This window comes from Pan troglodytes, chromosome 23, assembly GCF_028858775.2.
Source record: "Pan troglodytes isolate AG18354 chromosome 23, NHGRI_mPanTro3-v2.0_pri, whole genome shotgun sequence".
Classification (NCBI taxonomy): domain Eukaryota; kingdom Metazoa; phylum Chordata; class Mammalia; order Primates; family Hominidae; genus Pan; species Pan troglodytes.
Genome location: NC_086016.1, coordinates 20,790,989 through 20,807,226, shown reverse-complemented (window position 1 = coordinate 20,807,226; position 16,238 = coordinate 20,790,989). Strand labels below are relative to the sequence as shown.

The 16,238-nt window shown below is 47.9% G+C and overlaps 1 protein-coding gene across 5 annotated transcripts; it reads right to left on the bottom strand.

Moving 5' to 3' along the window:
* Positions 1 to 230: 230 nt before the first annotated feature.
* Positions 231 to 12,911, bottom strand: PEX26 (peroxisomal biogenesis factor 26). 5 transcript variants are annotated; one of them, XM_016947301.4, is made up of 6 exons: positions 12,784 to 12,911; positions 12,225 to 12,535; positions 10,817 to 10,957; positions 7,112 to 7,407; positions 5,582 to 5,728; positions 231 to 3,295 (listed from the first exon to the last, which is right to left on the bottom strand). In XM_016947301.4, the coding sequence occupies exons 2-6, from the start codon at positions 12,452 to 12,454 to the stop codon at positions 3,192 to 3,194; spliced, it is 918 nt and encodes a 305-aa protein (XP_016802790.3). In that variant the 5' UTR covers positions 12,455 to 12,535; positions 12,784 to 12,911; the 3' UTR covers positions 231 to 3,191. The 5 variants fall into 5 exon arrangements, with proteins under 5 accessions (XP_016802790.3, XP_063663788.1, XP_016802791.3 ...); XM_063807718.1 differs by having other exon boundaries at positions 12,704 to 12,849; XM_054675721.2 differs by lacking the exon at positions 231 to 3,295 and adding an exon at positions 3,688 to 4,309 and having other exon boundaries at positions 12,784 to 12,901.
* Between the last annotated feature and the right edge of the window lie 3,327 nt (positions 12,912 to 16,238).

Genomic DNA, 16,238 nt, shown 5'->3' with positions numbered 1-16,238 from the left:
CTGTATCTGGAGGGATAAACAGACTGGCAAGGGTTGCCTCTGGGCAAGAAACTGGGGAATAGAGAGCGGGAGTAGAAAGATTTTATTAGCTGGGTGTGGCAGCACACACTGTAGGCCCAGCTACTCCAGAGTCTGAGGGGGAGACTTGCTCAAGCCCAGGAGTTCAGGTCCAGCCTGGGCAACATAGCAAGACTAAAAAAAAAAAACAACTTTCTTTTCTAAGAAAACCCTTTTTGTAACTTTTGAATTCCGTATTTTTTAATGGTCTATGGTCTACAAACACTCATGTGCAAACACATACACGCAGAATAGGGATCACCTGCACGAAGCTATGAACTATTTCCTCATCCCTTCTAGCCCCTTTCTAGAGGCAAACCCTCCGCCCCCACCCCCAGGCACTATCTGTCCTGCTTGCACCCACCTCCACCCAGGGCTGGCCAACAATAGCCTGTTTCCTCTCCATTCCACCCCTCTCCCCAACCCTCCCATCCGACCACAGAAGAGGATTACTGGTTCCTGCTTTCCTTAGCGCCCCTAAATTTAAAGGTATCTGTTCTATGTTGCATGCTTCAGAACCCTGTAGAAACAACCAGCAAATCCACTGTTGATACGCAATTACCCCTCTTGGATGCATCTGCAACAAGCACTCCCCAGCTTCGAAGGGGCAGCAAAGAAGTTCACAATTACAAGACCATGGGGTCACGACCACAGAAGCGATATGAAACAGGTCCCGGGACACAGGGAGGGGCAGAAAGAATTCTTTGAGTAAGCCTGGAAGGTGGAGGGGCTCACCAGGCCAAGAGCGGGTGCTAGGCCTTCAGTAGGAACAGTGCGAGCCAAGGCGCAGAGGCCAAGGGGAGCGAGCTGTAGCTGTGATGGTGGGCAGCTGGAAGGCCGCACGTATAATCAACAGGGGACCCACATCAAAGGGGAGATGTTAGCCAAAACCAGCACATAGGGGCCTTCAATTCCATGAAGAATTTAGATGTTATCCAGTGAGCCATGGGAAGCCATTGAAGCATTTTATCTAGGGTAGTTAAGTGGGCCCAGATTTTCATTTTAAGAAATCATTCTATAGAAGGAATCTCAAACCTCACCTGACTGCTTTTCTCCCCCCAGGGTTCTAAGCTCTACTTAAAAGCCCATATAAAAAAGTATAGATTTGCTTCCTACAGACTTGAACCATGCCCTAAGGATTTAATTCTAAGGGGCCTGTGAAGTTTACCTACTTTACTCATTTTTCTAAAGAAAAGTTGGCCGGGCGCGATGGCTCACACCTGTAATCCCAGCACTTTGGGAGGCCGAGGTGGGTGGATCACAAGGTCAGGAGATCGAGACCATCCCGGCTAACACAGTGAAACCCCGACTCTACTAAAAATACAAAAATATTAGCCAGGCGAGGTGGTGGGCGCCTGTAGTCCCAGCTACTCGGGAGGCTGAGGCAGGAGAATGGCATGAACCCGGGAGGCGGAGCTTGCAGTGAGCTGAGATCACGACACTGCACTCCAGCCTGGGTGACAGAGTGAGACTCCATCTCAAAAACAAACAAACAAACAAACAAAAAAAAAACAAAAGAAAACCTGTTGCCTTGCAACCCCTGAAAATGTACCAAGGAAAAGCTAGCAAGCACCTTCTCTATTTTGGGCATCAACACCAACCAAGGACACAGTGCAGGGCAGCCTGCTTGGCCTCTGGGTAGAGAAAGGCCAGCCCCTGCAGAAAGCCCTTCTTCATCCTGACAGCACAGCAGTGCTCTACGCTTCCTTGCACAGAAACTCATAAGATGCTTGTGGCTGGTGAGAAAACAACACTGAAACATTTCAGCTCCTCAAATGCTAAGGCCTCGGTGCCACCTCCCTAAGGTTTTATTGTTCACTGCCTTCAAAACTCATGTCTCCCGTCTGCCCCGCCCCCCACATCCCTTCCAGCTCACCTGATTACTCAGTTCCATTTTCAGCTCAGCAGCCTCTGAGGCTGGCCTACTTTTCAAGGCCACACGAGCAGAAAAATTTGGGCATTACACAAACAACAGAACATAACTAGGACAATGGGACACAGACAGGGAAGAACCTGCAATGGTGTGTACCAAGGAGGCAAGGATACAGGCAGAACCTGGTGAAACAGCCAATGGACAAGTTTGCAGGGCGGGAGGGAGGGGCTGGCGGGGAAAGAGTGGGCAGAGGCACTGAGCGTAACAGAGCAAGGCTTGGCCAGGACAACCTGGAAAATTGAGCTGAAGACCAAGAGGCACCAGGCAAGATCACTTTACCCAGCGATAAGAGCTGTAAGGCTCACTTGGTTTTCAGTAGTCAACCCGGTGGTTCTGAAAACCACACCCCAGCCTGAACAGTGAGAAGGCTCCCGCAGCTTCAAGCGCATGGCAAGACCATGGGAACAGCCTCTTGATACAGAATTAGATCAGCTCTGGGGAGCACAGCGCAGGCAAGAAGAGGCCCTCTCAGATCTACTCTAGCTAATTAAGGTACTGTCCTGTGGGGCATGTTTTTTTGTTTGTTTTGAGAGAGTGCGGTAGCACAATCTCAGCTCACTGCAACTTTTGCCTCCCTGGCTCAAGTGATTCTCGTGCCTCAGCCTCCCAAGTAGCTAGGACTATAGGCGTGCACCACATCTGGCTAATTTTTGTATTTTTAGTAGAGATGGGGTTTCACCACGTTGGCCAGGCAGGTTTTGAACTCCTGGCCACAAGTGATCCACCCACCTCACCCTCCCAAAGTGCTGGGATTACAGGCGTGAGTCACCATGCCCAGCAAAGAAGTATGTTTCTCAAGAAGTGAAAGGCCAAGGGTCACTTCACCAGGCTTTTTCTGAACTTCCAGCTCCATTAACATCCTGACCTGAAGAACCAACCCCTTGCCTTCACCAAGAAGATGGAATGTTTCATGGACACAGTCCCTGTCCCCAAACCCCTCCTTTTCAAGGGGCCTCTGGTCATCCGGGGCACTGTTCTGGAGGTGCTGTGCCTGCTGGTCCCGCTTTGTTTCCACATCATCTACCGCGACCAGCCGAAGTAGGGTGCAAAGGAGAGGGCACCCAGGCAGCAAGACACAGTGCACTCCGCGAGATTAGGCTGGTCCCATTTCCCCAGGGGCGCCTGTGGATGTGTCGCTCTGTTGCTCTGCTTCTGTGGCCACGGACGTGAGGAGCAGAGAGGCTGTGGTGCGCAGGGACCCTCAGTCACGGATGCGGAGCTGGTAGAGGCGAGAAAATGCAGCCTTCCGGATCCAGCGGAAGAGCTGGGCCAGCTTGTAGAGGAAGGGCAGGGAGGAAGGGGAAGCTGCAGGGCAGAGGGAGACTACAGTGAACGTCCCACCCCTCTCACCTGTCACTCTGCCATCTCCCACCCTGGGAGACTCCACTACCAATTACACATAGTTGGTTTTGTTTTGTTTTTTTTAGAGACAGGGTCTCGCTCTGTCACCTAGGCTAGAGTACAGTGCAGTCTGTGTTCAGCTCACTGCAGCCTCAATCTCTGGGGCTCATGCGATCCTCAGCCTGCAGGTGCAGGTTCTCCTCCCCCACCATCATCGCTCCAATGAGTCGGGCCTGCTGCTGAGGGTCAGGGCCACTGGGCCAGGCCCTTCTGAAGCAGCCTTGGAAAGAGCAGGCTCAAATGTCCTCATGCCATCCCCACTAGGAGACCAGGGTTTACGAGACTAAAGGGCTTACCGGAACCATAAAGAATCATAAAGAGTTTCTAAATCTGTATCAGTCAGGAGGTGGCCAGGGATGAACGCTGATGATACTGAGCATTCCGAGAGCTAACTCGTGACTTCTTTGTAAAGCAAACAGAGTCGTCCACAGGGGATCCCTGCTCAGCGTTCAGCAGACGGGTTAGAAGGACAACTCTGAGCTATGTGAAGGAAACCTCGCTGGCCAGGCATGATGGCTTGTGCCTATAATCCCAGCACTGTGGGAGGCTGAGGTGAGAGGATCACTTAAGGCCAGAAGTTGGAGACCAGCCTGGCAAACATGGCAAAACCCCGTCTCTACTAAAAATACAAAATGTAGCCGGGCATGGTGGTGTGTGCCTGTAATCCCAGCTACTTGGGATACTGAGGCAGGAGAATCGCTTGAACCCAGGAGGCAGAGGTTGCAGTAAGCCGAGATCACGCCACTGCAACCTGGGCAACAGAGCAAGACTCTGTCTCAAAAATAAAAATAAAAAATTAGCCGGACATGGAGGCACATGCCTGTAGTCCCAGTTACTTGGGAGGCTGAGGAGAGAAGATCGCTTGAGCCTAGGAGGCAGAGGTTGCAGTGAGCCAAGATCACGCTGGTGCACTCCAGCCTGGGCAACAGAGAAAGACCCAGTATCAAAAACTAAATAAATAAAATAAAATAAAAAAATAAATAAATAAATAAATATTTTTAAAAAGCTCACTGAATAAGAGAAAGAGAAATGGGGAAACAGGGAGAATCTAAAGACTAAGTTAACAAATGGCACTTCTCAAAATAGACAAACCATTTGAAGGGACCAGTATAAGGGTTTCTGATTTCCTCTTAAATTTTGAAACTTATTTAATCATATTCTAAGTCTAAATTCATGAGAAGAGTAGAGATTAGAACATAACTCACACTGAGTAACAGAAAAAAATCTAAAAGAGCGAGTGCCAAGTTTGGCTTCATGCACCTGAGGGGTCAATCCTCAGGAAATAACTGGGGTTGTTCCCATATATCACTTAGGGAGCTCATTCCTTCTTCACAGCGAGGCAGAAAACAGAATAATCACCCAAATGTTCAATAATAGGGGTTGTTAAATTACTTAGGGGCATTCCTGTGAACTGGAATAGTTAGCGATTTAAGGCCATGCTTGAAAGCATATGTGTGACATGTAACTGCCTACAATCTCTATATCCACAGGAAAAGACTGAAAGCACAGCAGAGTAGCAGATTTCTATGCCCTTCTTTATACTTTTCTCTATTTTCCACATTTTTTTTTCTTTTTTGAGACAGAGTTTCGCTCTTGTAGCCCAGGCCAGAGGGCAACAGTGCAATCTTGGCTCACTGCAACCTCCGCCTCCTGGGTTCAAGCAATGCTCCCTGCCTCACCCTCCCCAGTTGCTGGGATTACAGGCACGCACCACCACACCTGGCTAATTTTTGTATTTTTAGTAGAGATGGGGTTTCACCATATTGGCCAGGCTGTTCTCGAACTCCTGACCTCAGGTGATCCACCCGCCTCAGCCTCCCAAAGTGCTGGGATTACAGGCGTGAGCCACCGTGCCTGGCCAAGAGGAAGTTTTTTTAAATTCTGAGGTTCTAGTCAGAGTTCAGCCCTAGAAAAAGTGGAGGACTATGACTCAGTCCATGTTCAGGAGTCGGCAGGGCCAAGTGGACTTTCTCCTGGCTGCTCTCATAGACTCCAGGACTGGCCTCTCCTTATGGGTGGGGCTGGCTCATGCCCAGTCTAGCAATTCCTCCTTGTGGAACAGACTCAGGGGAAATGTCATAGGAGAGACTCCCCTCCCCAGTAGGACTCTGACAAACACCCACTCCCACAGGCCCAGCCCTGGCAACAACCCCTTCCCAGGAAGGACAGGGGAGAGTCTCCACCTCTTACCTGGATCAAACCTCACCACCAGGAGACAGAGGATCAAGGCAGCCAGGAGACTCTTTTTGAAGGGCAGAGAAAAGAAGTGGCTCACCGCAGAGTCCCAAAGCTGGCGAACCAACATCGGTAGTGACAGGAACTTGTGGGAGACAGAGCCTGGCCAGGGAGACAGAGCACAGCTTCAGGGATGTCATGGGAATCAGCTTCCCTGACCCCGACCTCTGTGCTTGCTTCTAAGACTTCAGCAGGCCAGGCGCAGTGGCTCATGCCTGTAATCCCAGCACTTTGGGAGGCTGAGGCAGGTGGATCACAAGGTCGGGAGATCGAGACCATCCTGGCTAACATGGTGAAACCCCGTCTCTACTAAAAATACAAAAATTAGCCAGGCGTGGTGGTGTGCGCCTGTAGTCCCAGCTACTTGGGAGGCTGAGGCACGAGAATCACTTGAATCTGGGAGGTGGAGGCTGCAGTGAGCCAAGATCGTGCCATTGCACTCCAGCTTGGGCAACAAGAGCAAAACTCCATCTCAAAAAAAAAAAAAAAAGAGCTTAGTAAAAGGGTATTAAGTATTGGCTAAAGCCTTCGTTCCTTAACTGCACATACTCTTGCAAATCTCATGAATATAAATTGTTTTCCTCGTGTTTATTACTTATTTTGACTATATATTATTTACTATATTGAATGCATCTTTGTAAAAGTTTTTTAAAACCTTTCAGAACCTTTCAGGCCAGGCGCAGTGGCTCATGCCAGTAATCCCAGCACTTTGGGAGGCCAAGGCAGCCAGATCACGAGGTCAGGAGATTGAGACCATCCTGGCTAACACGGTGAAACCCTGTCTCTACTAAAAATACAAAAATTAGCCAGGTGTGGTGGCGGGCACCTGTAGTCCCAGCTACTCAGGAGGCTGAGGCAGGAGAATGGCGTGAACCTGGGAGGTGCAGCTTGCAGTGAGCGGAGATCGCATCACTGCATTCCCGCTTGGGCGACAGAGCGAGACTCCGTCTCAAAAAAAAAGAAAAAAAAAAAAAAAAAAAAGAGAGAGATGGTGACTTTCTGTCCTTGGAAGTATTCACAACTAGACTAGATCATCACTCAAGGAAAAGGGCGGAAAAGATTCAGCGACCAGGGAAAGGGTCTGCAAATTAGTTTCTTATATTCCTTTGGCTATCCCAGCAGATCTCAGCTGTGTCTGTATTGGGGCCAGCATTTAAAGGAGGAAGGACATCCCACCCAGACCAGTATGGTGGAAGCAAGAGACCTCATCAGAGGACTCCAATGGGAAAATGACTTTCAAAAGACAAGTCAAGGTCCCAAGACCCAGCAACACCTTCCCATGTGGAGATTCTCCTTCCGCTGCCAACTTCAGAGGGTCTGGCCTTCACTTTGTTAAGCAAATCAACAGGCCTCCTATTCTGTGACTCAAGAGTTATTCATACAAAGAACTGCTTCTAAGCTCGCAGGAGTTTCACGACAGACCCCGAGGTACAGTGTAAGCCCGCAAGTCCACTTTACAGAGGTCGCAGAGGGATAATGTCCTACCTTCCTGGTTTGGCTTCTGGGCCTCCTCAGAGCCTGAGTGTTCCTGTTTCTGCTGCTGCCTCGCTGTGTGAATGGCCTGAAGTACATCCAGTCGCCGCTCCTCACCAAAGGCTGCAGAGCCCACCACTAGCTCCTCAGCCTCCGATAAGCAGCCCAGAGGCAGCAGCACCCGCTGCACGTGAAATTCTGCCAAGGCTCCATATTCTGGAAGGTTTTGATTGGCTGGGTCTTGGAGCCAGGCACCCACCACATCCAGCACAGCTCCAGGCTCTTGCATTTTGCTGTATAAAAGAATGCTGCATTCCCCAAAAAACCCAGTCCCAACAAAAGAAGAGTCAGTGCTCAATGATTGGTTCATTTCCCATGACCACTATGCTTCTCCTATCCAGCCCCTCCTCACTGTGTCCTCGAGCCCTTTCCGATGAAATGATGATGCTCATGGGAATTCCCCACGACACACCCATCACTAACAGCATAATCAATGGGAAAAGCTGAAAGCCTTTCCTCTAAGATCAGGAGCAAGACAAAGATGCCTACTTTGACCGTTTTTATTCAACATAGTACTGGAGGTCATAGCCAGAGCAATCGGGCAACAGAAAGAAATAAAAGGTATCCACATTGGAAAGGAGGAAGTCAAGTTATCCCTGTTTGCAGACAGAACTAATAAACGGATTCAGTAAAGTTGTGGGATACAAAAATCAATGTACAAAAAACAGCGTTTCTATACGTGACAGTGAACCATTGGAAAAGAGATCAAGAAAACAATTCCATTTACAATAGCTACCAAAAAAATAAGATACCTAGGAATAAATTAAACCAAGCTGGCAAAAGATCTCTACACTGAAAACTATAAAACATTGATGAAAGAAGTTGAAGGGGACACACAAAAAATGGAAAGATATCCCGTGTTCATTCACAAATTGGAAGAATATTATTAAAATACCCAAAGCAATTTACAGATTTAATGCAATCCCTATCAAAACACCAATGGCATTCTTCAGAAACAGAAAAAACAATCCTGAAATTCGTATGGACCCACAAAAGACCCCAAATGGCTAAAGCAGTTGTGAGCAAAAAGAACAAAGCTGGAGGTATCATATTACCTGACTTCAAACCATACTACACGAAGCTATAACAGTAACCACAACAGCATGGTATGGCATAAAAACAGACAAAATAGAACAGAACAGAGAGCCCAGAAATAAATTCATGCACCTACAGCCAACTGATTTTCAACAAAGGTGCCAAGAACACACACAGGGGAAAAGACAGTCTCTTTAATAAATGGTGCTGGGAAAATCGGATATCCATATGCAGGAGACCAGACCCCTACCTTTCCCCACATACAAAAATTAACTCAAAATGGATTCAAGACTTAAATGTAAAATCCAAAACCATGAAACTACTAGAAGAAAGCATAGGAGAAATGCCTCACAACACTGGGCTGAGCAAGTGTTTTTTTCAGTAAGACCTTAAAAGCACTGGTAACGAAAGCAAAAATGGACAAATGAAATTACATCAAACTAAAAACTTCTGCACAGCAAAGGAAGCAATTAAGAGTGAAGAAACAACCTACAGAATGGGAGAAAATATTTGCAAACTATCCATCTGACAAAGCGTTAATATCCAGAATATATCAGGAACTTAACAGCAGAAAAAAAAAAAAAAAAAAAAAACCTGATTCAAAAGGGAAAAAGACCTCAATAGACTTTTCTCAGAAGACGACGTACCATGGCCAACAGGTATATGAAAAAATGCTCAACACTACTAATCATCAGGGAAATGCCAATCAAAACCACAATGAGACACTACCTCGCTCCAGTTAGAACAGCTCTTATCAAAAAGACAAAAGAAAACGAGTGTTGGTGTGGGTGAGGATGTGGAGAAAGGCAGCACTTACACACTGTTGGTGGGACTGTAAATTAGTACAGCCATTATGGAAAACAGAATGCAGGTTCCTTTAAAAAATTCAAAATAGGAAAGACGGCACTTCCTTTTTGTAAGTGGTGGCAAGTGCTGAGAGAATGCCATGAAGGCCTGGGGCACACTGAGAGAGTATTTGCTGCCTGCCCACCCCCAAATGCCACATGCTGCCCCTCTACTGCCAGCGAATCTCTGCACCTAAGCAAGTTGTGCCAAGTCCCGCTTCTGGTACTGCCACCGGCCGACAGTCAAGCAGTTCCACAATTCCACGATCAGGTTCCTGCTGCCCTACCAGGTCCTGTGTCTTCAGCACAAGCCACACTCCAACATCAAGAGTCCCAACGCCTTCTTCTAGGTACAGGGAACTGTCACCAGGTGTCATCAAAATAAACTTAAGAATGGCCAGGTGAAAAAAATAAAAATAGAACTACCACATGATCTAGCAATCCATTATCTCCCCTGTTTAATGCAGCACTATTCACAACAGCCAAGATATGGAATCAACCTAAGTGTCCAACAACAGATGAATGGATAATGTGTGTGTGTGCGTGTGTGTGTGTGTGTATATATGTGTACATATATGTATATATGTGTATATATGTGTTTATATATATGTGTATATATATACACACACGCATATATATATAAAGGAATGATATATAGCCATAAAAAAGAATGAAATCTTGTCATTCATGACAACACAGGTGGACCTGGGGGACATCATGTTAAGTGAAATAAGCCAGGCAGAGAAAGATAAATACTACATGATTTCACTCATGTGAATCTTTAAAAAAAAAAAAAAAGTTGATATCATAGAAGCAGACGGTAGAACAGTGGTTACCAGAGACTGGGAAAGGAAGGAAGAAAAGGAAGACGGAAAGAGGTTCGTCAATGGGTACAAAGTTACGGTGGGATAGGAGGAATAAGTTGTGGTGTTCTATTGCACGGTAGGGTGGTTATGGTTAACAGTAAGGTATTGTATATTATAAAATAGCTGGAAGAGAGGCTTTTGAATGTTCCTGTCACAAACAAATGATAAATGCATGAGGTGATGGATATGCTAACTACCCTGATTTGATCATTATACAACATATACACAGCATATATTGAAATGTCTAATTTACCCCATAAATATGTACAAGTGTCAATTTTAAAAACTTTGTTATTTTTTGGCCAGGGGCGGTGGCTCACGTCTGTAATCCCAGCACTTTGGGAGGCCGAGGCAGGTGGATCACGAGGTCAGGAGATTGAGACCATCCTGGCTAACACGGTAAAACCCCGTCTCTACTTAAAATACAAAAAAATTAGCCGGGCGTGGTGGCAGGCGCCTGTAGTCCCAGCTACTCGGGAGGCTGAGGCAGGAGAATGGTGTGAACCCGGGAGGTGGAGCTTGCAGTGAGCAGAGATCGTGCCACTGCACTCCAGCCTGGGCGACAGGGCGAGACTCCATCTCAAAAAACAAAACAAAACAAAACAAAATTTTTTTTTTAAGAATTAGGAATTCCTAGGACGTAGCAAGCTGCTCTTTCAGCTCTGTCCACTCTGTCATCCCACGTCGCTCCTATTCCCTGTTTCCTCCCTTCTTTATATCTATTCTACTCCTAAATTCCTCCCCCTTATTCTTTATTGCTATGTATGGAAGTCTGGGGAAAAAAAAGTGAAGGGAAAGAATCCGATCTGGAGGGCAATAGTAGGGAAGGGGAAAAGAGTAGGTATTTAGGAGAGGAGATGAAAATCCTCTCGTTTCTGAACCGATCTGATGAGTCAGCAAAGAAGACTTACCACAGCTCCAGGACTTTGGGGGGTAGCTTTTCAGGGACCTGGTAATACTGAAGGACCCAGGAGAGGACTTCTTGCCACCGATCCATTTCTGCCAGGGCCTGGATCCCCACAACACACAGGGAGCACTTCACCTCCAATGAGCTGTCAGCAGAAAAACCAATTTCAGTTAGAAGTGGTTCCCCTCCATTTCCATTCCCACCTCCACCTTGGGACTGTTCCTCTCCAGCTCCCAACTCAGCAGCCATCATCTCTCTCATCCCTGTTAGTATTTAGATGGGCTTCACAATTGGTCTCACGGGCTGCCCTTTCCTCCAGAAACTAAAAGTTTCTGTAACCCTCTTTCAAGAGGCAAGTCAGCTGTTGCTCAACGTTCATCTTTGTATCCAGGTGAAATCAGATTTAAATGAAGAGGAAGGGTAATCCTGAGGGGGAAATAACACACAGCACCGGTGTGTGGCTGAAAAGAGAGCTGGAACTAAGAGTTTGCTCTGTGAACAAATGGGCTTGGAGCAAGGTTTCTGGCTGAGTGGAGGTATAGACTCCACAGCTGGCTAAAAGGCACCACCTAGTAAGGTTCCTCCAGACACCCAGAAGCAAAGCCTTCTGCATTCACTGAAATGAGCTCCCACCCAGTCCCCTAAAACACAGCCAGGGCTCTCCAGATCATCCTTCTTTGCGGTCAACTTTAGCTATTCTACCTACCACCTCCCTAGCGTGGCCTAACCCAACTTTACAATGCAAAGAAATGACTCCCTCACCTGCCAGACGAGGCTGGTGGCATTAGAAAGAGCAATGCAAGCCCAAGGTTTTTTCCTCCGGATTCTTTTCTTTTTCTTCTTTTTGGTAGAGAAGAGGGCTCATTATGTTACCCAGGCTGGTCTCGAACTCCTGGGCTCAAGCAATCCTCCTGCCTCGGCCTCCCAAAGTGCTGGGATTACAGGCGTAAGCCCCAGCTCCCGGCCCTGAATTAATTCTTTAATCCAGTCCTCTAATTGGACCAGAACACTGCTCCTGCCATGACCCCCATTCCCCATCATCAGCCAAGGTCAGGAATAAACAACCTTGGGCGGGGCGGGGAGGGCGGAGGTACCTGGGAGAGGACTTTTACCACCTGCTTACTGACAGAACTTAGTACTTAATACACATTCAGCCTTCCCATCATGTCATTCTACCTTGGAACAAGGAGCAAATAATTGGCTGTGGGTTCCCCACTAAGTTTTTGTTACACGACTTCCCTTCTCTGTAGAATGGGCACACGATGAGCGACCACCCTCTCGGAGACAAACCACTGATGAAAGCCAGGTGTAAAGCTCCGTGTGGGCAATCTGGGAAGGACAGAACTCCTGAGACCTTGAGCCCCACCACAAGAGCGCCCGGAAATCGGTTCATTTCCGAGCCCAGCACGTACGTGCCCGCGGGTTCCTCTGCCACGGCGTGGTTGGCCAGACTCTGCCAGGCCCGCTCGCAGGTCTCCAGCGCCGCCCGGAAGTCCAGGTGCACCACCAGGAGGTCGGCCGCCTCCTCCAGAAGGTCCACGGCCGGCGCCCGGGCCGGGACCGCGCGCACCGGCTCGCTGCTGCGCAGGGGTCCCCCGAGCCCCCTGAGGGGGGCTGCAGAGGTCGAAGAATCGCTCTTCATAACGAGTCCGGGTCCAAGGCCCAGGTCCTCAGACGTCGGAGTGACCGCCTCCCCAGAGGCTCCGGGATATCCCGAGTTGGCCTGGGCGAAGAGGGAGAGTCCTCATCTCTTTGCCCACACCCCTTCCCGAGGTCGATTCCCCGAGAAGGAAAAGGAAGGGGCCTATCTGAGGCAAAAGCTGGGCTCGCCTGGAGGCTGGGGAAGCAGTTTACACGTCAGATTTGCAGGATTCTTGCATCCCTGGAATACCTGGCCCTAGCTTCTCCGGCCCCGCGACACGTGCAGGAACTGCCTCAGCTCCGGGCTCCTGGTTACGATCAAAGACTCACCTCGCCTCCCGGCAGCGGGCGCGGACATCTTTGCGCTCGCCCAGCCCCGCAGCCGCGCGGCGTCCCGGCGGCGCGGGGTACTCTAGGAGTTGTAGTTCCTCAGCTCTCGGCCCATCGCCTTCTGCAATGGAAGTAGGAGGCAGAGCGCGGACTACAACCCCCAGCACGCCGCGCCCCGGAAGCCGCCTCTGTGCCGTGAGAAAACAAACTGGTGCTACAGCTTCGGGGTGCGGAAGTCAAAACAAACCAAAACCGAAGCTGTCTTGTGAAATGGAGGGGTCCTCACTAACCAGTTCCAGCGGAGGCTAACGAAAGAAGTGCCAGCAATGGATGTGCAGCTACATGCACGCTTTTAATTCAGAGCTTCTGCGACGGTGGCGATCAGGGGATCTGTAATGTAATGTAATGTCAAGGCTGACGCAGAGCTGATCAAACATTTTGGCAACCTTAGTCTTGAATTGATTCACACTTTCTCCGCGTTGCCTCCGGAGTTTGCTGTAGGGGAATGAATATTGCCTGGTGAGGATGAGGGACTTAGGGTGGAAACCTTCACAAGGACCACTGAGAATATGTTGGTCCCAAGGGCAATGTTCCAAAATGAATAGTGACCCCACCGAGGCGAGGTTGGGGGCGCTGAGCATAAGGGCCTCATTTTCTCACTGCTCTCTGCCCCATCCTGAATTTGCTGTTAGAAAACAACGTTAAATGCAGATACCAATTCCACCTCCCCACTGTTGTCACTTCCGATCTGTCTTTATATTTCTCCTTATCATTTATCACCATCTACATACCAATGTCTATATTTTACTTATTTTTATTGTCTATTTCCTTCCACTATGATATAAACTCACAAAGGCAGACGTTTTTGTCTCTTTTGTTCACTGTGGGAACCTCAATGCCTTGAACAGTGCCTGTCATCTATAGGTAGTCAAAAAGTATTTGTGGAATAAATGAAGTCCTGGCTTCACTTTTATCTGGTTACAGGGTCCAAACTTCTCTTTCCTCGGAGTCTGGTGGACTTGGTTCTGCCTCAGCTTCCCATGCAGACTTTTCTGCAAGAGAACGGAAATCCCAGAAGATGGATGTGTGCATGTCTGGTGACAAGGGCAGGGGATGTATGATGTGAGCAGGTGCCTGTTTAATCTAATTTCTAGGAGAGCAAAGATTCTAGGGAAGCTTTGGAGTGAATTCAAAGGGTAGAGAACTGGGGAGAAACTAAAGCCAAGAGGATCTAGTACAAATGTGGGAAGCTTGGCAAAGCCCGGGTGAAACAGAATATAATAATAAGTGTGATTTGTGGATCTGTTTAAAATTATTATTATAGTTACAATTTACCAAATACTCTGTTCCCAGTACTTTACTATAAAGTGCATTATGTACGGTATGGTTTTGTTTTTCACAATGTCCTTATCTTACATTGTGTAACTTGCTCATGGAATGACTGTGTATCCCCTGAATAGCAAACATACTTAGTTCTGTCCCTGCAGAGCAGAGTAGAGCTCAATACACATCTTTGAACCAAAAGAGCCTCGGTTTGACTGAGATTTTGTCGCTTACTAGTTGTGTGACCTCGGCAATTTATTTAAATAAGCTCTGATTTCCTCACCTGTAAAATTGGGATAACAGTTTGTCCTTAGCTCCCAATGGCTGAGGGAAGAATTAAGTAATATTGCGCATAAAGCGCCATGCGCGTTAAGCACTGAAAATGTGAGCCAGGCCTGGGAAGACGAACATGCTCAGAAGCGGCCAGCTCTAAGCGGCTGCTCCCTGGAAAAGTCCCTTTCCTTAATGCCTAACAAATTTCTTGCTATTCCAAATTTGTCCAGGAGATGGACGCACAGTCTTAAAAGAAGCAGCCTTGCTAAAAGTAAATTTGCCTATTTAGTAGTGAGACAGCCAGAATGAGGTCAAGATATTTAAGGCAGGAGAGAGGAGAGCTAGAAACCATATAAAAATATGATTGTATTCCATTTCTGATTCACCCAATTTTCAACTATTCCCGGGCTTCATATTAGTCCGTATGTAACCACTGTTTAGCACTATTATGCCCACAAATGGATTCCTCAACACACATCCAGTGGGACACATCATCTCCTCTATGTCTACAAGTACCTAGACTTTCTCAAGCGAAGACACAGAAATCCTAAACAGAAGCGAATTCATTCCCTCTGGGGGAACATAAATGCGTATTGTCTTTACTTAGCCAAACTTCTCTAAGTTGGAGCTCATGGGACAGCCTTTGAAATCATCTCTTCTCCTGTCATTTCCTCATCTTTGAGACAAAAAACACAGTGGAAATAAGGACAGTCCTTTCAGATGTATAAGGCCAGGCCCATATTAATATTTGCATTGTTTGAATTGTTTTATTTTGGGAAAACTGGCAGAGCACCTGAGATGCCAGTATCCTCGTTACAACCCCTTCCCTAGCCCTACCTAGGCTCTGGAACTTGGGGTTGTTCCTTCCATTTGGCAGAGGGCTCAGTGTGGCTCCCTTGCCTGAGGAGGCAGATTTGCTCAGCCTGCTGTAGCAGGGGATGAGTTGTTGTTTTTGTAGCAGAAAGCACACTGGACTGGAGATGAGAGGCATGGCTAGAATCCTGGTTCCTTCAGGTGGGGCACAGTGGTTCATGCCTGTAATCCCAGCACTTTGGGAGGCCAAGGCAGGAGGATTGCTTGAGCTCAGGCATTCAAGACCAGCCTGGGCAACATGGTGAAACCCTGTCTCTACAAAAATTAGCCAGGCGTGGTGGAGCACGCCTATAGTCTCACCTGCGCAGAAGGCTGAGGTGAGAGGATGGGTTGAGCCCAGGAGGTTGAGGCTGCAGTAAGCTGAGATACACCACTACACTCCAGCCTGAGCGACAGAGTGAGACCTTGCCTCAAATAAAATAAATAAAAATTTTTAAAAAATAAAAAAGAATCCTGGTTCCTTCAGTGACAAAGCCAGGTGACCTCTAGAAAGTCACCATACTTCTTTGTGCCTCAGTCGTCTCATCTGAGGACACTAATACTAACACCTGCTGCATAGGGTGGCTGTGAAGAGCAGAAGAAACCATGTGACAGCCCATTGAACACTTGTCAATCACTGGACTCGTTCAGGCTGATGTAAGGCAAGAAAGAAGAAAGAATCTCAGCCCAGCGCGGTGGCTCATGCCTGTAATTCCAGCACTTTAGGGGGCCGAGGCGGGCAGATCACTTGAGGCCAGGAGTTCAAGACTAGCTTGGCCAACATGGTGAAAAACCATCTATACTAAAAGTACAAAAGTTAGGCAGGCATGGTGGTATGCACCTGTAGTCCCAGCTGTTCAGGAGGCTGAGGCATGAGAATGTCTTGAATCTGGGAGGCCTCCGCAGTTGCAGTGAGCCAAGATTGGGCCACTGCACTCCACCCTGGGCAACAGACCAAGACTCTGCCTCAATTTAAAAAAAAGAAGAAGAAAGAATCTCATAGCACT

What these genes read in the sequence shown, in the direction of transcription:
- PEX26 (XM_016947301.4), bottom strand. Translation starts at nt 12,454, where the DNA reads ATGAAGAGCGATTCTTCGACCTCTGCAGCCCCCCTCAGGGGGCTCGGG. An exon ending in CCCAAAGTCCTGGAGCTGTG is followed by an intron (nt 7,408 to 10,816) that starts GTAAGTCTTCTT and finishes TGGGGAATGCAG; the next exon opens with CATTCTTTTATACAGCAAAA. An exon ending in GGTGGTGAGGTTTGATCCAG is followed by an intron (nt 3,296 to 5,581) that starts GTAAGAGGTGGA and finishes TCTGCCCTGCAG; the next exon opens with CTTCCCCTTCCTCCCTGCCC.